Source organism: Hypoxylon trugodes, assembly GCF_022578975.1.
Source record: "Hypoxylon trugodes strain CBS 135444 unplaced genomic scaffold F4822scaffold_1, whole genome shotgun sequence".
Lineage (NCBI taxonomy): Eukaryota > Fungi > Ascomycota > Sordariomycetes > Xylariales > Hypoxylaceae > Hypoxylon > Hypoxylon trugodes.
In genome coordinates this window covers 2,504,832-2,521,709 of record NW_026250016.1, presented here as the reverse complement: position 1 = coordinate 2,521,709, position 16,878 = coordinate 2,504,832, and the positions used below count along the sequence as shown (strand labels likewise).

At 47.6% G+C, this 16,878-nt stretch overlaps 5 protein-coding genes across 5 annotated transcripts; 1 reads left to right on the top strand and 4 right to left on the bottom strand.

The window, feature by feature from the left end:
• The first annotated feature begins 610 nt into the window (after positions 1–610).
• F4822DRAFT_386071 (DNA polymerase family A) lies at positions 611–4,539 on the top strand. Its single transcript, XM_051456672.1, has 2 exons — positions 611–898; positions 953–4,539. Exons 1-2 carry the CDS (start codon positions 709–711, stop codon positions 4,231–4,233), a joined length of 3,471 nt encoding a protein of 1,156 aa, XP_051319599.1. The 5' UTR covers positions 611–708; the 3' UTR covers positions 4,234–4,539.
• A 267-nt stretch (positions 4,540–4,806) lies between these two features.
• F4822DRAFT_386070 (alpha/beta-hydrolase) lies at positions 4,807–7,429 on the bottom strand. Its single transcript, XM_051456671.1, has 4 exons — positions 6,987–7,429; positions 6,562–6,931; positions 6,273–6,507; positions 4,807–6,216 (listed from the first exon to the last, which is right to left on the bottom strand). The coding sequence occupies exons 1-4, from the start codon at positions 7,093–7,095 to the stop codon at positions 4,921–4,923; spliced, it is 2,010 nt and encodes a 669-aa protein (XP_051319598.1). The 5' UTR covers positions 7,096–7,429; the 3' UTR covers positions 4,807–4,920.
• Positions 7,430–7,853: 424 nt separating this feature from the next.
• Positions 7,854–9,312, bottom strand: F4822DRAFT_424285 (uncharacterized protein; the record flags this gene model as incomplete). The annotated part of the gene is made up of 4 exons (XM_051460125.1): positions 7,854–8,290; positions 8,449–8,495; positions 8,554–9,058; positions 9,108–9,312. 4 exons carry the CDS (start codon positions 9,310–9,312, stop codon positions 7,854–7,856), a joined length of 1,194 nt encoding a protein of 397 aa, XP_051319597.1.
• A 970-nt stretch (positions 9,313–10,282) lies between these two features.
• On the bottom strand, positions 10,283–11,954 carry F4822DRAFT_386064 (inositol phospholipid synthesis and fat-storage-inducing TM-domain-containing protein). Its single transcript, XM_051456670.1, has 3 exons — positions 11,854–11,954; positions 10,803–11,791; positions 10,283–10,724 (listed from the first exon to the last, which is right to left on the bottom strand). Exons 2-3 carry the CDS (start codon positions 11,736–11,738, stop codon positions 10,623–10,625), a joined length of 1,038 nt encoding a protein of 345 aa, XP_051319596.1. The 5' UTR covers positions 11,739–11,791; positions 11,854–11,954; the 3' UTR covers positions 10,283–10,622.
• Positions 11,955–12,559: 605 nt separating this feature from the next.
• On the bottom strand, positions 12,560–15,740 carry F4822DRAFT_26773 (glucan 1,3-beta-glucosidase GLUC78 precursor). The gene has a single exon (XM_051454652.1). The coding sequence runs from the start codon at positions 15,409–15,411 to the stop codon at positions 12,580–12,582; it is 2,832 nt and encodes a 943-aa protein (XP_051319595.1). The 5' UTR covers positions 15,412–15,740; the 3' UTR covers positions 12,560–12,579.
• Between the last annotated feature and the right edge of the window lie 1,138 nt (positions 15,741–16,878).

The following is a 16,878-nucleotide window of genomic DNA, read 5'->3' as shown; positions in this document are numbered from 1 at the left end:
CTTGTGGTATAAGTAACCTCGTGTGCACCAATTACCGCTAGAACGGCAAACATCGTCTGAGGATTCTCTCGGTGGCCAATATGGCCTAATTTTAACTCTAGTGGTATAACTCCTATACTACGTGGCTAACTCGAATAAATGGAACGTTTCTCTATACTCTTCTCATAGACATGGCAGATATTGAGATTGACCCTCTATATTATCGGATAGCGAGATATTTCCCTAGGAGTGTGTAAGGAGTTTCTATGCCGAACTGCATTGTTAACTTATCGAACCCACGAAGGTAATCTCAGCACTGAAAATTAACCTGAAGTCAAGCACTCAACTATGTGATCAGTACATCATATAATCCGAATCAATTGGTCATAGTACCTGATACTTTTGAGCTATACCAAGTGATAAGCAATGCGAGTATATTATTTGTATCAGTATCGTTTGTTGTATCGTGATGTATAACTGTATAAGTACCTAGGTACTCTTTTGTACTTAGATGCACTTGACCTAGAAAGGTATAGTCCCAAAGCACAGCATATGCAACTTTACCGCAATTGGTACAGTCGTCACTGGCCCCACACCACCCACTTAGATAAACCCCCCGTTATCAAAATGTCAAAAGCTTTATCAAAATTATCCTCGTCATGAATTCCTCAATCCGACAACTAAAACGGGTACTTGCCGAATCGAAATGATCTTCAAAAGACGACAGTAATGCTTCATCCTGCAAAGGGTCGCATTAGAAGCGCGCCGATAGCGAGCTTCGTGCGCCTTGCCAAGCACCGGGCGCACACCCAGCGATCTGCTCAATCATGGCTGTCGCATTCGAGATGGCAGACCACTGCCACGACAGCCCCTCAATCTTCCAATGAGACTTTACAAAGTCACACAAATAGCCTTGCCAGTTAGTAAAAGGTCATTTAATCTTATATAAATAGCTTCTAAGAAACCATTATAGTTCCATCCGATGCTCGGTTCAACGAAATAGGCGTGCAACAAGTCAGTGCTCGTATATTCAATCAGGTTTTCCAGAAAGGCGGCAAACCACCACCGAAAGAACTCGTAGAACTCTCGAAAGACCACTTGCGCCGTCACGATCTTTTAGGGAAGAATACCGACAATAATGCGCCGATTGCTTTTGACCTACCCCAACTCTACGGTAAAACTCTAGACGAACACTTCCATAAGCTTGGAGTTGATTGCGCCGAACCGTTCCTCACGAACGCGAAAGAATTCGCAAAACAGAACGCGCCTCAACGGCCGAAAAAATGGGTGAAACAAAGTGGCTGGACAAAATACACTCCTCCCGACGAAGACCATCCCAACGGAAAAATAGAGCGAATCGATGCACCTGACGCCGAGATGCTATGTTTCGATGTCGAGGTCCTATGGAAAGAGAGCTCATTTGCTGTCATGGCATGCGCCATGAGCTCAACAGCTTGGTATGCGTGGTTGTCGCCATGGCTGTTGGGTGAATCCGAGTCGGACAAACATCTCATTCCACTAGGCGATCCTACTAAGGATCGCGTTATCGTCGGCCATAATATTGGATACGATCGAGCGAGAGTCCTCGAAGAATATGATTTAAAACAATCAAGGAATTCCTTTCTCGACACTATGTCGTTACATGTCGCGGTTAACGGCATGTGCTCACAACAGAGGCCGACGTGGATGAAACACAAGAAGACCAGGGAACTTCGAGAAAGAATTGCTGAGGAGACGGACAATGCCGAGTTGGCGAATCTATTGGCGAGTAATCGCGAGGAAGAAGAGGAGCTATGGGTTGAGCGCAGCTCTGTTAATTCCCTTCGAGATGTCGCCAAGTTCCATCTGAATGTTACTATCGATAAAGCAGCCCGGGACCAATTTGGCGAGCTGGATAGACAAGGCGTCGTCGATAAATTGGACGAGCTTTTGGACTACTGCGCAGCAGATGTGGCTATTACCCACAAAGTCTACAAAGTCATATTTCCCAATTTTCTTGAAGTCTGCCCTCATCCTGTCAGCTTTGCCGCATTGCGACATCTTTCTTCCGTCATCCTACCCGTCAATAAGTCTTGGGATGCATACGTCGCCAATGCAGAAGCAACATACCACAAATTATCAGACGATGTCCAGGCGCGCCTAGCTTCTCTTGCCGAAAAGGCGTTGGAAATTAAAGGTGACTCCGACAAATGGAGTAACGATCCCTGGCTTAAGCAATTGGATTGGTCTGGCCAAGAGATTAAAATGGTCAAGGGAAAGAAGAAGAATGACCCGCCTAGGCCAGCTGCTCGCCAGAAGAAGCCGGGGATGCCAAAGTGGTATAAAGATCTATTCCCAAAGAACGATGCGCCCATTAATCTCACGGTCAGAACTCGAATTGCGCCACTTCTACTGCGGCTTACTTGGGACGGTTATCCTCTGGCCTGGTCTGATAAATATGGTTGGACTTTTAGGGTGCCGGCTTCAGATATGGCGAAGTATAGCTCAACCCAGCTTGTTCGATGCGATTTCTCGGATGAACCTATTGAGGCCCTTCAAAACGATTATAATGGATTATATTTCAAGTTACCACACAAAGATGGTCCGACGGCGAGGTGTGCCAATCCGTTGGCGAAGGCGTACCTTGCTTATTTCGACAAGGGAACTCTATCGTCTGAGTATCCATTGGCCAAGGAAGCGCTCGAGATGAACGCGTCGTGCTCCTATTGGATCAGTGCACGGGATAGGATCATGTCGCAAATGGTTGTATATGAAAATGAAAAGGTTCCAAGTCCCCCCAAACGAAAACGAGGGAGACCAAGAAAGCAAGAAAATGAGAAGCAAGGGAATGACCAAGGTTACATTTTACCTCAAGTTATTCCTATGGGTACTATTACACGAAGAGCAGTTGAAAATACTTGGTTGACTGCCAGCAACGCGAAAAAGAATAGGGTTGGTTCTGAGTTAAAAGCAATGGTCAAAGCACCTCCAGGATATTGCTTCGTCGGTGCTGATGTCGACTCCGAAGAACTCTGGATCGCTAGTGTTGTGGGAGATGCCACCTTTAAACTTCATGGTGGTAATGCAATTGGTTTTATGACTCTCGAAGGCACCAAAGCCGCAGGAACCGATCTTCACTCTCGCACAGCTTCTATCCTAGGCATAACGCGTAACGATGCCAAGGTTTTCAACTACGGTCGCATTTACGGTGCGGGACTCAAATTTGCTGCTACTTTACTCAGACAATTCAATCCAAGTCTCTCCGAACAAGAGACATTAGATGTCGCTGGGAAATTATATGCGACAACTAAGGGCACAAAAACAAACAAGAAGGCGCTCCATAAGCGACCTTTTTGGAGAGGTGGGACCGAGTCATTTGTCTTCAACAAACTTGAGGAATTTGCTGAACAGGAACGCCCACGAACTCCTGTTCTTGGCGCCGGCATTACCGAGGCCCTGATGGTTAGGTTCATTAGCAAAGGTGCTTACCTAACCTCTCGCATCAATTGGGCTATTCAATCGTCGGGTGTAGATTATCTTCATCTTTTGGTTGTTTCTATGGATTACCTAACCCGACGTTTCAATATCGCTGCTCGGCTGGCTATCAGTGTACACGATGAAATTCGTTACCTCGTCAAAGACGAAGACAAATATCGAGCGGCTATGGCTCTCCAGGTTGCTAACCTATGGACTCGAGCCATGTTTGCCCAACAGGTCGGTATCAATGACCTTCCCCAAGCATGCGCCTATTTCTCCGCAATTGACATCGATCACGTTTTGCGCAAAGAAGTGGATATGGACTGTGTTACACCAAGCCACTCAACGCCGATTTCGCCCGGAGAAAGCCTCGATATTATGCAACTTCTCGAAAAAGGCGATAAAGCATATCTTAATCCAGAAATAGTTCCGGCTGAGCACGCCCCACGATTAGAGGGTATTCCGTATACGCCTAGGATACCTGTCATGGAGGCACTGAATGCCTCCCTCGATCCGACGGATCTTAGCTTCTTAAGGGCTCAGATCACAAACGACGACGTAGAACTTCGCGAAATCCTCAAGGACCAAAGGAAGGCGTCCTTCGAAAATGGGTCGATGATAAGAAAGCCTAGAACGAAGAAATTAGTTCCGTATAGCTCACACCCCAAACTGCTCCCGCCTATGTACAAGCCATTCGAGGCTGGGTTTACTACGAAGCGGCCCTTTGATGCGGATCAATATGGTTATTTCGAGAGCATGCCGCCTCCTACTTGGAAGGGTGCTAGGTCTGGGTTTTAAATGATTTATTAGGCTATGGCCATTACTATTCGACACTACTGTTCATATGTTACTACATAGTATTGTATAAAAGGGGGAAGGCTCTGGGCGTGGCATTGGTTTCATGGGATGGTGGTGGCAGTGATATCTCAAAAGCGGCGTCTGGTCCCTGGGGGGTTATGTATTGTAACGAGTAAAGTGCCATATTGTACGATGAGGAATTAAAGTAATGCTTGCGACTCGGGATATGGGGTCTAGTTGGCGATGTTAGTGATATTAGCAAGGACAATACGACGAAATCAATACTATTAACCATTACATTAGCCCAACTTAATCATAAGTCTGGTGCCCAAATACGAATACTGGGTATTGAGCATATGATGTAGTGTTTTCTTCCAAGCAGCGTTCCTCTTTGTTCTATTATCATACCCTCCCTCGCTCCTGGCTAACTCCTACATCGATGCTCTAGAACGTCTAAATAAAACTTCGGATAATTCCCAGATTGTTTTCAATAGAGTTCTTTATATTGCCTCTTTAGGTCTCTTTTGAAGCTTAAAATAGAGGGGTGCGAGGTTCTAACGTGTCATGGCCGGGCTTGGTAAATAGGGGTGAATTTTAGAAACACCCTCCGCTTTAAGTGTATGATTTTTATAATGGTACAAGAAATCGAACTTGCGAATTTGACTACTTCTATTGCTCTAAAGTTACCTAGGATAAGTAATAACCCAACCCTAACCCTAAGCCTTCACACTGCTCCGTCTCTGTGAACGGTCCTTGGATGCTAGGCCATTGCAGTGTTCGCATAGTCATATCACCCTCGACAGTTGAAGGCAACCATTCTCCACTGCTTTCAATCTCTTCCAATGTACTCGTGTAGCCCCTAGCTTCCAGAAACTCTGGATCAGGGTTGGGGTTGAAAGACCTCGCAAACGAACTAAAGGAATCAACGATCAACCGCTCGAATGGCAAGTCGAATTCATCCCGCAGAGGAAGATTCTGCCGTGCTAAATTGCCAAATACGTAGTACAGCTCTCCCGAGTGGCATTTGAGGTACTCGGCGTTTGGATCGCCGTCCGGGTGGCCGGCAGATTTTGGCGGCTGGCAGAGGTCGATTCCGGGCCATGCTGAGAGCTGGTATGTTCTATTGAATTCGTATAGGTACACCGGATTGAATCGACCATTCTGGAGACCGGCGTAGGCAGTGGCGTGGGCGTCGCAGCGGAAGACGCCGTCCGTTACGAGGCGGGTGCCCATCTCAAATAATGCTAGAGTCTTATTCTCGATGTCTGCAACTGGGAAAAGGTCGGCAGGCGGTACGTCAAAGCCCTGGGATATGAGGTATTCGGTCTCGTTTGTAGTGGTTGGGAAACTGATAAACGGCCCGCCGTCATTACGCGTGATACCCATCATAATGCGAACAGGTAGCGTAGGCCCATCGAGTTGAAGCGCGTCAGATATCAAATAAGTCCCGTCAACGACCGGCCACCTCGCAGTATCACTCAAGCCCACGAGTGTCTGTGGCGATACATCTTGTAAGCAATCTAGTTTCGACGTCGCATTTGCGCAACCTGCATCTTTCAAAATAGCATTTCCAGCAACCTCCATTTCCTCGGCAATGGTGTAGTACTTCGAGTATGTCATATCGTATTTCGTACCTCCAACATTGCTCATCTGTATCGCTCCCGCGAATTTCCCGGCTGCCTTGGGGGATGCTAGGAGAGCCCGCACGCTACCAGCTCCGGCGGACTGCCCAAATATGGTGATTCTATCTGGGTCACCTCCGAAATCTTTGATGTTCTTTCGCACCCAATCGAGAGCGTTGATTTGGTCGGCAATTCCATAATTGCCGTTGGTAACGCCATCGTCCAGTGCTAAGAATCCGAGAGTGCTTAGTCGGTAGGTGACGGTGACTACGATAACGTCCCCTCTTGTGGCTAGATTGCCCCCGTCGAATGTGGGATCGTTTGGTGATCCGTTTATGAAGGCACCTCCATGTATCCAGAACTATTGAGCAATGAGTCAAACATTCTAGTATCCCTCTAGGTTTGTTTTTGGCTTACCATAACTGGCTTCAGTTTATTCGCAGCCGACTCAGGACCCGGGATGTAGGTAGTCCAAACGTTCAAGAATAGACAATCTTCAGCTCCAACATTTCCAGCTTGTACACATTCAGAATTGTATTTCAATGCAGAAACATTGCCACCATTACCAACGTATGGCTCCGAGTACGTAAATCGCTTGGGCTGAGGAGCATACCGAATCCCTAGGAAGCGGAAGCTCAGATGGTCCCGGTATCTAAAAAGAATTAATTTAAAGTGATCCAAGTAGTTGACGGTGGGTTATAATTACCCCGTGAGTACCTCATTGTTAGACTTAACTGTGACCTGCCACTTCTCACTAGCATCTTGAGATGTCTCATTAGAAAACGGCGCTGATTGTGTGCAGAGAACCGGTAGTTCTACGTCGGGCCTGGCTCGCGATGTATTTCCATCTAAGTCTATAGCCTGAGCAGACCCATTGTTTGATGCTATCCAAAATCGCGAATCGTCCGAGCCTGAGTCCACGTATTTGAGATAATCCAAATTCTTCTTGATATTCTCTATCCCCGACTCCGGCGACCAGAGATCTTCGCCTACGGCTTTACACGCCTTGCAGGCGGCATCCAGTGAGCGCGCTTCGAGCAGTAAGACCCCGGACTTGGACGCAGATCCATCAACACCTAGAATTTTGTTAGATAAAGACACTATAAATCCAATTTACAGAGCATAACGAACCTTGTAGATCGTTGTCGATCAATAAAGTGAGGCTAGAATCCAATGTCTGCGGGGAAGGGACCGCTTTGGCTCCGACGACGAATGCCGCCAGTGCCAATTGGAGCAGCATTGTGGATGCAATTGAGATTGATACGATACCACAGCAGGGCGACGACAATAGCTGACCACCTAAAGGAAAGATTTGTAGTTAGTCATATTTGGACCGTGTAAGGATAAACATCACGACCAACGCCCACTGGAATTCGGGCCATCTCGTCCCATCTCCTTGGCTTCATGTAACCACAGCACATTGCGAGATGCATATATCCTCTAGTATAGGCCAAAAATGCTATGGTCTAGGCTGTACGAGGAACGTGGAGATGAATGTTGCATGGCATAATGCACCCCAACCACCTAATCGAGTCTAGAGGCGATTCCCCCAGTCGTAACCAGGTTTTTAGCCTGAGTCGAAAAAGGATTTCAGTTCGGCGATCGCAAAGCAAGATGCCGAGACTTCAATTTGGACAGGGCTGGGGAAGAGGATCGAGCGATCCTTCAACCCTAGATAAAAGTGCGATTTGTCGGAATGAACCCGATGGTATTATCCAGGGGTAGAGTAATCCGAGATCCAAATTATGATTTAGCAATTTTCACGATATTCACTATTGTAATCTTTGGTCCGATGGCAATAATCATCATATACGCTAATACGTCGACCGAATATCGATGGACGGTTGAAATCGCATAGGTAGCATATCGTGACTCGAGCAACTATAACGGCAAGACTAGAAATCGGAAATAATGAATTCATTCGCTATCGGGGTATATGTGCGTTAGCAGTAACAATAATAAAGAAAACAATAGGCCACCCCATAATGTACATTGATTTTATACATCCTCCATGCTCCTCCGAGGTGTATCCTCCCTTATGGTATGGCTATGGGTAGTCGACAAATCTAACAGAGTAAACTCGTCTTCATGATTCGTAGTCAATGTCGTATTAAAAGTACTCGATAGACGCTTCGCCCGGCCAGCCGGGACTCGGTGACCATCGAGAACCCCATTTGCCCAATATTCGCTCGGATTACTCGGTCGCCTCGTCTCGCCGGAATATCGAGTAGCAGGTTTGTGTACGAATGAAGGCCACGTGGAAGCCTTGGTGCTATCATTCGTCCAACCCACAATATCTTTGACTTGCGCGAATGCTAGTTTCCAAAGAGGTCCGAGAGTCGCCGCGCAAGCGCAGATGAGGCCAGTATTGATCTCGAGAATCGACAAGGTGAAGCCTACGCCAGCCCACCACGGTCTGTCTTCGGTCCCAACCACTATAAAAATCTTAAGTCAGCCAACTTAATCTATACATGACGCTCCATATCGCTAATTTGAGTCATCGAATCTGACTCATTTTGACACGGGCCTTCTTTGGGCCGTCTGCTATTGGAAGGGAGTAGAATAGGAAGTGATGCAAGGCATATATACGTACAGTCATATGTCGCAATGCCCCAGCGAGTGACAGCCACTGCCCAAGCGCTATACATAGAACACACGTCAGTACCTTCTTCTAGTAAACAGAGGACGACGCACGTACACGAAGCCGCAGCTCAGAACAAGACTCAGTCCGACTTTCTGCCGACCAGTCGCCACTTGTAATTTCCATATCATCGTAAGAGGTAGGATAGCGATGACCAAATCGCTGGCCATATTGCAAGCTCCGTAGAAAGTGTTCGTCGCTGAGCTGTTGATACACGTTCCGGGCATGCTTGGTTCCCATTTCTTCCTGATCGGATGGCACCCGAAGAACTCCGTCATCATATTACAAAATAGGTAGCCAAAGCAAAAGAATAGGGTTCCGTAGCATGCCCATCTGAAGCGAGCGTAGACGCCGAAGAGTTGGAGGTACATGAGGATAAGTGCGCTCTTGAAGCCGAGTAAACCAAGCACGTAGAATTCGGACGAAATCCCGACCCAGAGATAGTAACGTGAGTTGAGTTCCGAGTCGTACTGCCATATATGTAGACCCATACCGTTATACGTCGCTATAGCTATGAGTACCGCGTGGGCGATACACACGAGCATAGTCAAGGCCACAATATCTGTCGCATATCAGTATTTGGATTCCGTTGCCGTGGGCTGATAACGCACAATCATCGATAGTATACTTCTTCGCCCTCAGTAGATACGTCCGCGTATAAAACCTCAATGCGACAAAAATAAAAGTAAAGAACGGCGTGGTAACCGCGGCGCGCCAAACGTGTACTCCATTTTCGGCTGGTAACTTATCCGGTGGCGTTCCGTTAAAAGTTCCTGAAGGTGAAGAGCGCTCAATCAATGGCGGAAGTTGAAGCATATCGCGACGACTTGTATATAGAAACCAGCTCTATCCCCTCTACGTTTAAGGGACGCCAAGACCATTCACATCGAAGGAAACCATGAAGGAGTAGACGAGAATAGCAGATCCAAAGAATTTCAGTAAAGTTCTTACTGGCGGGTGGCCAGAAAGCCAGCGATCGGAAACAACATTCCGCTTATTCACCACGACGCCCTGGGCTGTGACTGGGGTCCGCCACTTATGAATGCAACCTCTTCATGTCCCAGCAGCCAAAGCATCACCAACGACGCGCGCTGAAGGATTCGGGACATGTTCAGTGATGTCACTAGTGCTTACATAGACTGCTAGGGCTCAGACTTGGAGCAAGGGCAGTAAAGTCCTATTCGCGTGGTTGGGTGATAGAGAATATAGACTGAATGCTACGTGAAAAGCTTGACGCATAATAGAAAGGGACATTACCCGGTAGGGTTACATCCGTACCTGGTGATACCATACCACATTAGGCAGACCCATCGACAATTCGCGACAGGACCTGGGTTGTTATAACTGGATCTTTTTGCGGAGGATATTCATATAATTATAAATAGTATGCGGGCTGGCGGGTTGGTTGTTTGGATGAAGGACTCGGCGTTATTGCTTGGTGATCTGTTATATATTATATTATAAACAGCAATTTTGAAATTGTAGAGCCGGTCTTGATTATTATCTCGCTTCTCAGGCAGTGAAACATCAATATCACATTGATCGCGTTGCAATGTGAGACGGTGTTGAAATGAAGGATTTAGGGTTCAAACGGAACGGGAGGACGCGGAAATAGTACCTGGAAATTTCTAGCATAGCCCCTCTGCCCGTCCCTGCCTCTTTAAAAAACGCCACTTCTTGAATTAGATACTCCGGTCCGGTGGTACAGCGTCGGCCCGACGCGAGTGACCGTGCGAATATTTGGGGGCAACTTAAATCTGTTCATCTTTGTACATCAGGTACCTAGGTACGTACTTTGATATACTATTAGAATTGATGCATATGAGGATTGAGATAGATACTTATACCCCATACCCGGTAAGAAACCGGCTTCGAACTACACGATTTTGAGCCAGGGAGGCCTTCAGTAGTATAACTTCGCTCGTTTTCTCTAGATATAAACATATTGTAGAAACATTATATTAGTTTCCCATTCCACGCGAAGGGGATATCTATAGGTGTATATATTGAGTCGCGATAAATCATTTGCAACGGCCCAGCTCTTCAACTCAATAATCGTCACACGCTATGCAACTCTGATGTATGTTTCTATTAACAATGATTTCTGTCTTTCTCGTTTGCCGTATTTATATGCCAGGGAGACCAACAATAGCTCTTAATGCTGGTACCCATCGTGGGAGGATATAGACGGGGTAAATGCCCATAGCAGCTACTAATAGCCCAGTCAACTATAGTAAGTTAGCAACTACAACTCATAGGTGGTAGGAACTAGACGAAGAAAATGGGGATAGATGAAGCCAACTAACCTTCTCGAACCACGTATGAAAGTAAATAGCCGTCATAAGCAGCATCCAAAGACACAGCCCGACAACCACCGCCGCAAACTTCCCTCCCAGTCCGAATTCTTTCTCTTCCGGTGTACTCCCAGTCCTTTCCGCCTCGACGCCGGCTCCCTTCACCGCGCCATCAGGCATAACGACACATCTCTCATCCCTTCCACCCGCTCTCCCAGCGCGGTAAACCACCCACCCAACCTCTTGTATCAAAAAGAAGCTCCCAAGCACCAGCAAGAACACATGCCCGCTAATATCATGCCCGCCACTCCACCGTCCCCCGACAGCCCTACAAGCAGCCGCCGTAAACACATCCCCCGCATCCGCATGCACACCCTCCTTAACCACAACCTTTGTCGCAACCTCACACTTCCCCCCGGTAAACCGAAACCCCCTATCAATAAGCGGCGGACCAAAACACCACTGCGTAACCACAATCCACCATGCCGTAACCGCAACCCATCTCACTCCCGCCTTAACCCTCTTCACCGCACCACTCTGCGGAAACGCGGTAGAAGAAAACGTAGCATGCGTACCAACGAACAGCGCAAACGCAACCGTAATCCATCCCCACCCTCTCTTCACAAAGAACGTATTAAACACATTATCCTTCCTCGCGAAGTAACTAGGCGCAGGATGTTCCGCCGAATACGCGTAACTATCGTCGTCGGCGCGCAGCGCCTGTGGACTAATAATCGAGAACACGGTTCCGAAAGCGAGGAGCGCCGGGTACGCCGCCAGGACAAGAGTCTCGAGGGGTGTTGGTAAGTACGGTGGATTACGTTTCGTGGGGATCGACGAGGACGGAGAGAAATTAGGCCCGTTAGCTTCACTTCCGCCGGCCATTTTCGCTTTTTGTCGCGCTTTTAGAGAGTACGATGTGTTCGTGGTATCGTTGGCGTCGGTCATGATACATAGGAGAGCAGCATGCGACTTCGTGGAGTATTTGTACCCGTTGGTTTCTGCGGCAAGTTAGATTTTATGTTATAAAAGAAGAAAAAGTATAATGTATTGGTCTTCTAACGTGGATATAGCTTCTATTATTGAATTAAAGTGAAAGGCAATGAATCGGCAAGCTCGTTGTTCAAATGTTGCGAATGTTTAGGTAGACCGAGTAATTTCTAGATTTCCTTGACGGAGGGTAAAGCCACCGATGACGTTTGCTTGAGCGCAGGCCTCCACATCGGGACTTGCCGGATTCGTACTAGCGTCACGATAGGCAGCCCTCTATAGCAGAAAAGTACACTTGTAAATCTCGCCCTTTTTCCAACACATATCATTAGAATCTACTCGAACCTATAGCACAAATCACAGTAGAAGATCCAAGTGTAATAAATACATTTTTATTTATAAGCAGCAAAACTATTTTATGGCCTCGTCCGACCGTCACTTTCCCTCCCTGAGATCCTAGCGATGTTCATCGGCACCCAAGTGGTATCTCGAAAATGCAATCCTGTTCTCTTATCGAACTCCTATCCTCCCTGGCGTATAGCTATGAACATCGATGCCTTCTCATCCCGCATGTAGTGAGGAAAAAATAAAATACTATGTAAATGCCGCAATGGCCGTACAAGAAGTGAAGTGGAAAGGAAATTCGTCCGCGGGTAGTTATTGTACTCATTCATGGGTTCTTGACAAATGTCATTGGTGCTATCTTGGACGCACAGTCGCCAGGAGTGATGGTTGCCGTTTCGGTGGTGGTGCTCGTTGATTGCGTACGGGGAAGGGAATGTGTCTCAGTAACCGCACCTCACGGCGTCTGAGAGCAAGCTCCCGCCGCTGTAACCGTCGCGGTAATTGTCACAGTGACGGCATCCTCTTCACCACCAGGCGTTTCGGAAGGGATGGGCAATGTTGTCTCAGGTGCCGCAGGCTGGGTCTCGGTACTCGAGCCTCCACCAAGTTGGACGTAACTACCTGTTGGTGTGGGGGTTTGGGTAGGCGTGGCCTGAGTTTCGGTAACGCCATACGAACCGCTGCTTGATGGGCCAGAGCCCGAACCCGAACCCGATGCTGAGGCTGAGGCTGAACCTGAACCCGAATCTGAGCCCGATCCTACACTAGAGGTCGGATAGGTTATAACTGTACCAGATGATCCCGTCTCCGAAGCCGAAGCCGATGCCGAGCCTGTCGCCGAAGTAGTATATGAGCCTGGTCCAGTGCTGTTTGATCCCGGCTGGGATCCTGATCCGACGTCAACTTCGAATTTAGCGATAGCGGCACAGAAACTGTTTCGGTTGTCCTTATCAAGAGCGACAGATCGACCATCAACAGTGATCATGTTTACCGAGGCCTTGGTGCTAATACCGAATAGGTGAACTTGGTCAGACTCCTCGATGCTGATCATATTGTCTTGGCAGTTGTTTTCGTTCACACACTTCTGGCCATAGTTGTCGAAGAAGCTGTAAAGGCCAGTACCGTAAACATAGATGTCCGACGAGTTTGTGATACGGAGACCCCAAGTACGAGCACAGGTGTTCGAAGAGCCGTCACAAGACTGAGAGAAGTCAGGATCGTAAAAACCATCAAGGACCATAGCGCCGTCAGGAGCAGGAGGGTTTCCCTGGAAGTAGGCTGTCTCAGATTGAGCCACCCCAATGAAGACATTCTGCGCGTTAGAAAATTGGTAGTTGTATAAGATGCTGTGCTCGGAAGCAGTGCCCCACAACCAGACGGGCTTCTGCGACTCGACAAGGACACCACGACCATTGAAAATGTTAATCTGGTTGTGATCCTCCAGATCAAGCTCGTGGTCAGCAACCCAGAACCAACAGTTCTCGATGTATGCCGAGGCTGTCGTTGTGAGATGAAGCATCATGAACGCGCCCATGCACTCAGGGTTGGCAGTGGTCGTGACGTTCTCATTCTTGCTACACTTGTCAGACTGTAGCTCGGTACCAGCGGATCCACCAATACGGAAGTGTACATCCCACATGCCTGCTGCACCGTTTTCAGATCCAGCCAAGTTCCACTGCATGAGGATAGCACCAGGTAGAGAACCCTTGGTCTCAATGACGAGATCAGACATCTCAACGCTACCAACATCGCCAGCTTCACCGACCTGAAGGACAGGTACAGGCTTGCTTGCGTCGGTAAACTTTTTGCCTGTTGCCATGAGAAGCGGCCACATCTCTCCAGTGATCTTGATGTTCTTAGGGATCTTAACGGTGTCGGAGATTATGTATGCACCGTGGTCGAAGTAGACAATGTCCCCCTCTTTGGCGTTGTCAAGGACTTTCTGGATCGCTTCAGTGTCATCGGTTTTGCCATCGCCTTTGGCGCCGGCCGTCTTTACGCTAACGAATTTAGTAGACGAAATGGTCTCGTACTGAGGCTTCACACGCGTATAGATCTTGCCCGCGCCGTCAAGAAGGACATCAGGCTTGTGAATGCTTTCTTTAGCCGTCTGAACCGCCTTGCCGCTGGTCCCTGTGTATTGACGACCCTGTGCGAAACCAACAATCTTCTGGTTTCCCTCAAGTATAGTGCTATTATCCTTCGCATACTTGATGGCGACGGGAACAGCTTCGGTCATGTCCACGTTATCCAGAACCAGAGTGTTGTTGGTAACCAAAAGTTCAGTGTTGTACAGAGTGCTAATACCAACTTCAACGTTTGAGATCTTGCTATCGATAAGTAGCAATGAGCCAACTTGGATGTTGGTCATATCGCTGCCCGTCATATCAATACCGACTTTTCCACCGTTGATAGTAACACCGTGCATCAACCAGACCCAGTTCCAGTTCAGATGGATAGCTGTGTTGCAGTTGTTGAACGTCAGGTTACGGGTAGTATATTGCTGGCTACCGAAGTCGGCGCCGATACCACCACCGTTAAACGTAAGGTCAGCCATAAATCCACCGGATCCGTTCTCAATGTACAACCCCTTGTGCTGGTTCTTGCTACTGGTGTCGCGGCTCATCTCGAAGACAATGTTCTGCAGGCTAGTGGCTTGGGCGACTTGCCAGTGAATACCAGTACCTTTGTCGGGTGCCGCTTCGGAGACATCGATAATGAAGTTGCGAACCTGGCGGAAGAAATTGTTCTGGTTGACGTACCAGTTCGGGGGTGGGTCGGGAGGCGGAACGATACCGGTAGAATAATTGTAGGGGTTCGCATCGATAACGGCCATGCCATCAAAGCTCGCCATCGCCTTCAGAGTAGGAATGTCGTTTGCGTCACCAACAAACTGGGTATAGTATGTCTGGATGATCGGCTTGCTCACCATGTAGACACCGGGAGGGAAATATACGAGAGCGGGTGCAGTAGTTCGGGAATCACAGTGCTCGATACATCGGCCAGGGCCATCTTGGACAGCCTTGTTGATTGCATCGGTGTCATCCGTCGTGCCGTCTCCCTTGGCGCCATAATCCTTGACGTTACGGAAGATCTTGAGGTTAGAATCACCAAATGCCGCGACTCCCTGGCGCTTTATGTTGGAGACCCAATAGTTAGAGCCCGCATCTTGCTGGGCGTCGAGGTGCACATCGAGTTGTACACCTGGAGATTGGGCAGCCTCCGCGAGACCGGAGAAAAGGCGGAGTGCCAAGATAGAAGCCGTAAGGAACTTCGAGAGTCCCATCTTGAAGGGTGGTACCAGCTATGCCTAGATGGAATTTAGGGCTCGTGCACTAAAAAGGAAAGTTGATATGACCGGTACTATGAAAAATCAGTCGCTACTCCTCCGGGGAGATTGATCGTAAAGGAGGGTAATGAAAATATGGTTTGATAAATATGGACAGGGTAATAATAATGTTGGTTAAAAATACGTATGTACTTGACGGTGGTAAGGATGGAAAGGTGGAAATAGGTAAGGATTAGGACGTATAAATGGATAATAAGGAGCTGGATTTGGATTTACAATAATTGGGATTCTGGACTGGGGGGCGTCACGAAATACTATGGCTGGGGTGTTTTATGTGAATGGATAGTTGTCGAACAATAGCGATTGTTCGTGAATGAGTCGGTAGTAAGGAATCAATAATAAAGACGTGGTAGGGTGGGCTTTATCCAATCGTGACTCGATGGGCGAATTGGACGGTGTGTTTTTGTGCATCAAACAAACCAGCACAAAAGAAATGGGCTCAAATTAGAGACTTACGGTCACGACGATTGTTGCAGGCGTTTGTAAATAGATCCCTTGTGCCAAGTCAACGAAGTCAATGGCCTGACGCAGTGCAGGTCGGGATAGCGCAATCTTTGGGGAAAAGTCCCCGGGACGTAAATGAACGAATGATTGAATGAGTGACTACCTTAATGGTGTAAGGACTGTAGGTGAGGAGAAAAAAGGAATGGCAAAGAAAAGAAGGACTAAGAATGGGAAACTCGAATTGAGTGTCGAGGATGTGAAAAGATATAGGAGATTCGGCGTTGAGGGGTGTGGAGATTATTTAGCTGGAGGTTCAGACGGATGGAGGTGGATTGTCAGCGGCAACGAGGCACAGTCCTAAGCAACACAATACAACCCACTTTAGGATAAACGGCGAAGCAGGGAGTACCTACCCACCTGCTCAGTAGACGACGATTGTACATGAGCAGTGAGTCGGGGGATTAAAGGAAAGAACAAACAAGTATATATACTTGCATATCTTACAAGGTTTAAATGTTGCGAGATGAGGGCGTACCTTCTCAAAAGTACATCACTAAAGTGAGTAAGTCTACCGCTTTTTCTAAGTGCATGGTTCTTCCCCCCAGGTCGCGCTTTCATCTCTACTAAAGATCTGATTGCCACATGGTCTTGATACAGCGTGATGTCCTGTGATCCAATGAAAGGTATGGACCTTCCCAAAAGTAGCAATCAATAGCTAGCAGCTGTCTTACTTTATGCACGACGTTTCTAAATATTTCCAAGCTTTCTATTCCATTGAGCGATTCGACTGCAACCTAAGCATGTCCACCTCTAGCCCTATGATAGCCCCCTGTGCTCGTGATTCCTTTCAGCTCATCTCTATGATAGGATATTGTGAGATCTAGCAAGAATATAGTCTGAAAAGGAAAATTATTACTGCTTATTTTGGTTACTTAGCTACAGAAACGCCATATAAACGGA

What these genes read in the sequence shown, in the direction of transcription:
- F4822DRAFT_386071 (XM_051456672.1), top strand. Translation starts at nt 709, where the DNA reads ATGCTTCATCCTGCAAAGGGTCGCATTAGAAGCGCGCCGATAGCGAGC. An exon ending in TCACACAAATAGCCTTGCCA is followed by an intron (nt 899 to 952) that starts GTTAGTAAAAGG and finishes AAACCATTATAG; the next exon opens with TTCCATCCGATGCTCGGTTC.
- F4822DRAFT_386070 (XM_051456671.1), bottom strand. Translation starts at nt 7,095, where the DNA reads ATGCTGCTCCAATTGGCACTGGCGGCATTCGTCGTCGGAGCCAAAGCG. An exon ending in AACAATGAGGTACTCACGGG is followed by an intron (nt 6,508 to 6,561) that starts GTAATTATAACC and finishes AATTCTTTTTAG; the next exon opens with ATACCGGGACCATCTGAGCT. An exon ending in ATAAACTGAAGCCAGTTATG is followed by an intron (nt 6,217 to 6,272) that starts GTAAGCCAAAAA and finishes ATTGCTCAATAG; the next exon opens with TTCTGGATACATGGAGGTGC.
- F4822DRAFT_386064 (XM_051456670.1), bottom strand. Translation starts at nt 11,738, where the DNA reads ATGACCGACGCCAACGATACCACGAACACATCGTACTCTCTAAAAGCG. An exon ending in TTCATACGTGGTTCGAGAAG is followed by an intron (nt 10,725 to 10,802) that starts GTTAGTTGGCTT and finishes AACTTACTATAG; the next exon opens with TTGACTGGGCTATTAGTAGC.
- F4822DRAFT_26773 (XM_051454652.1), bottom strand. Translation starts at nt 15,411, where the DNA reads ATGGGACTCTCGAAGTTCCTTACGGCTTCTATCTTGGCACTCCGCCTT.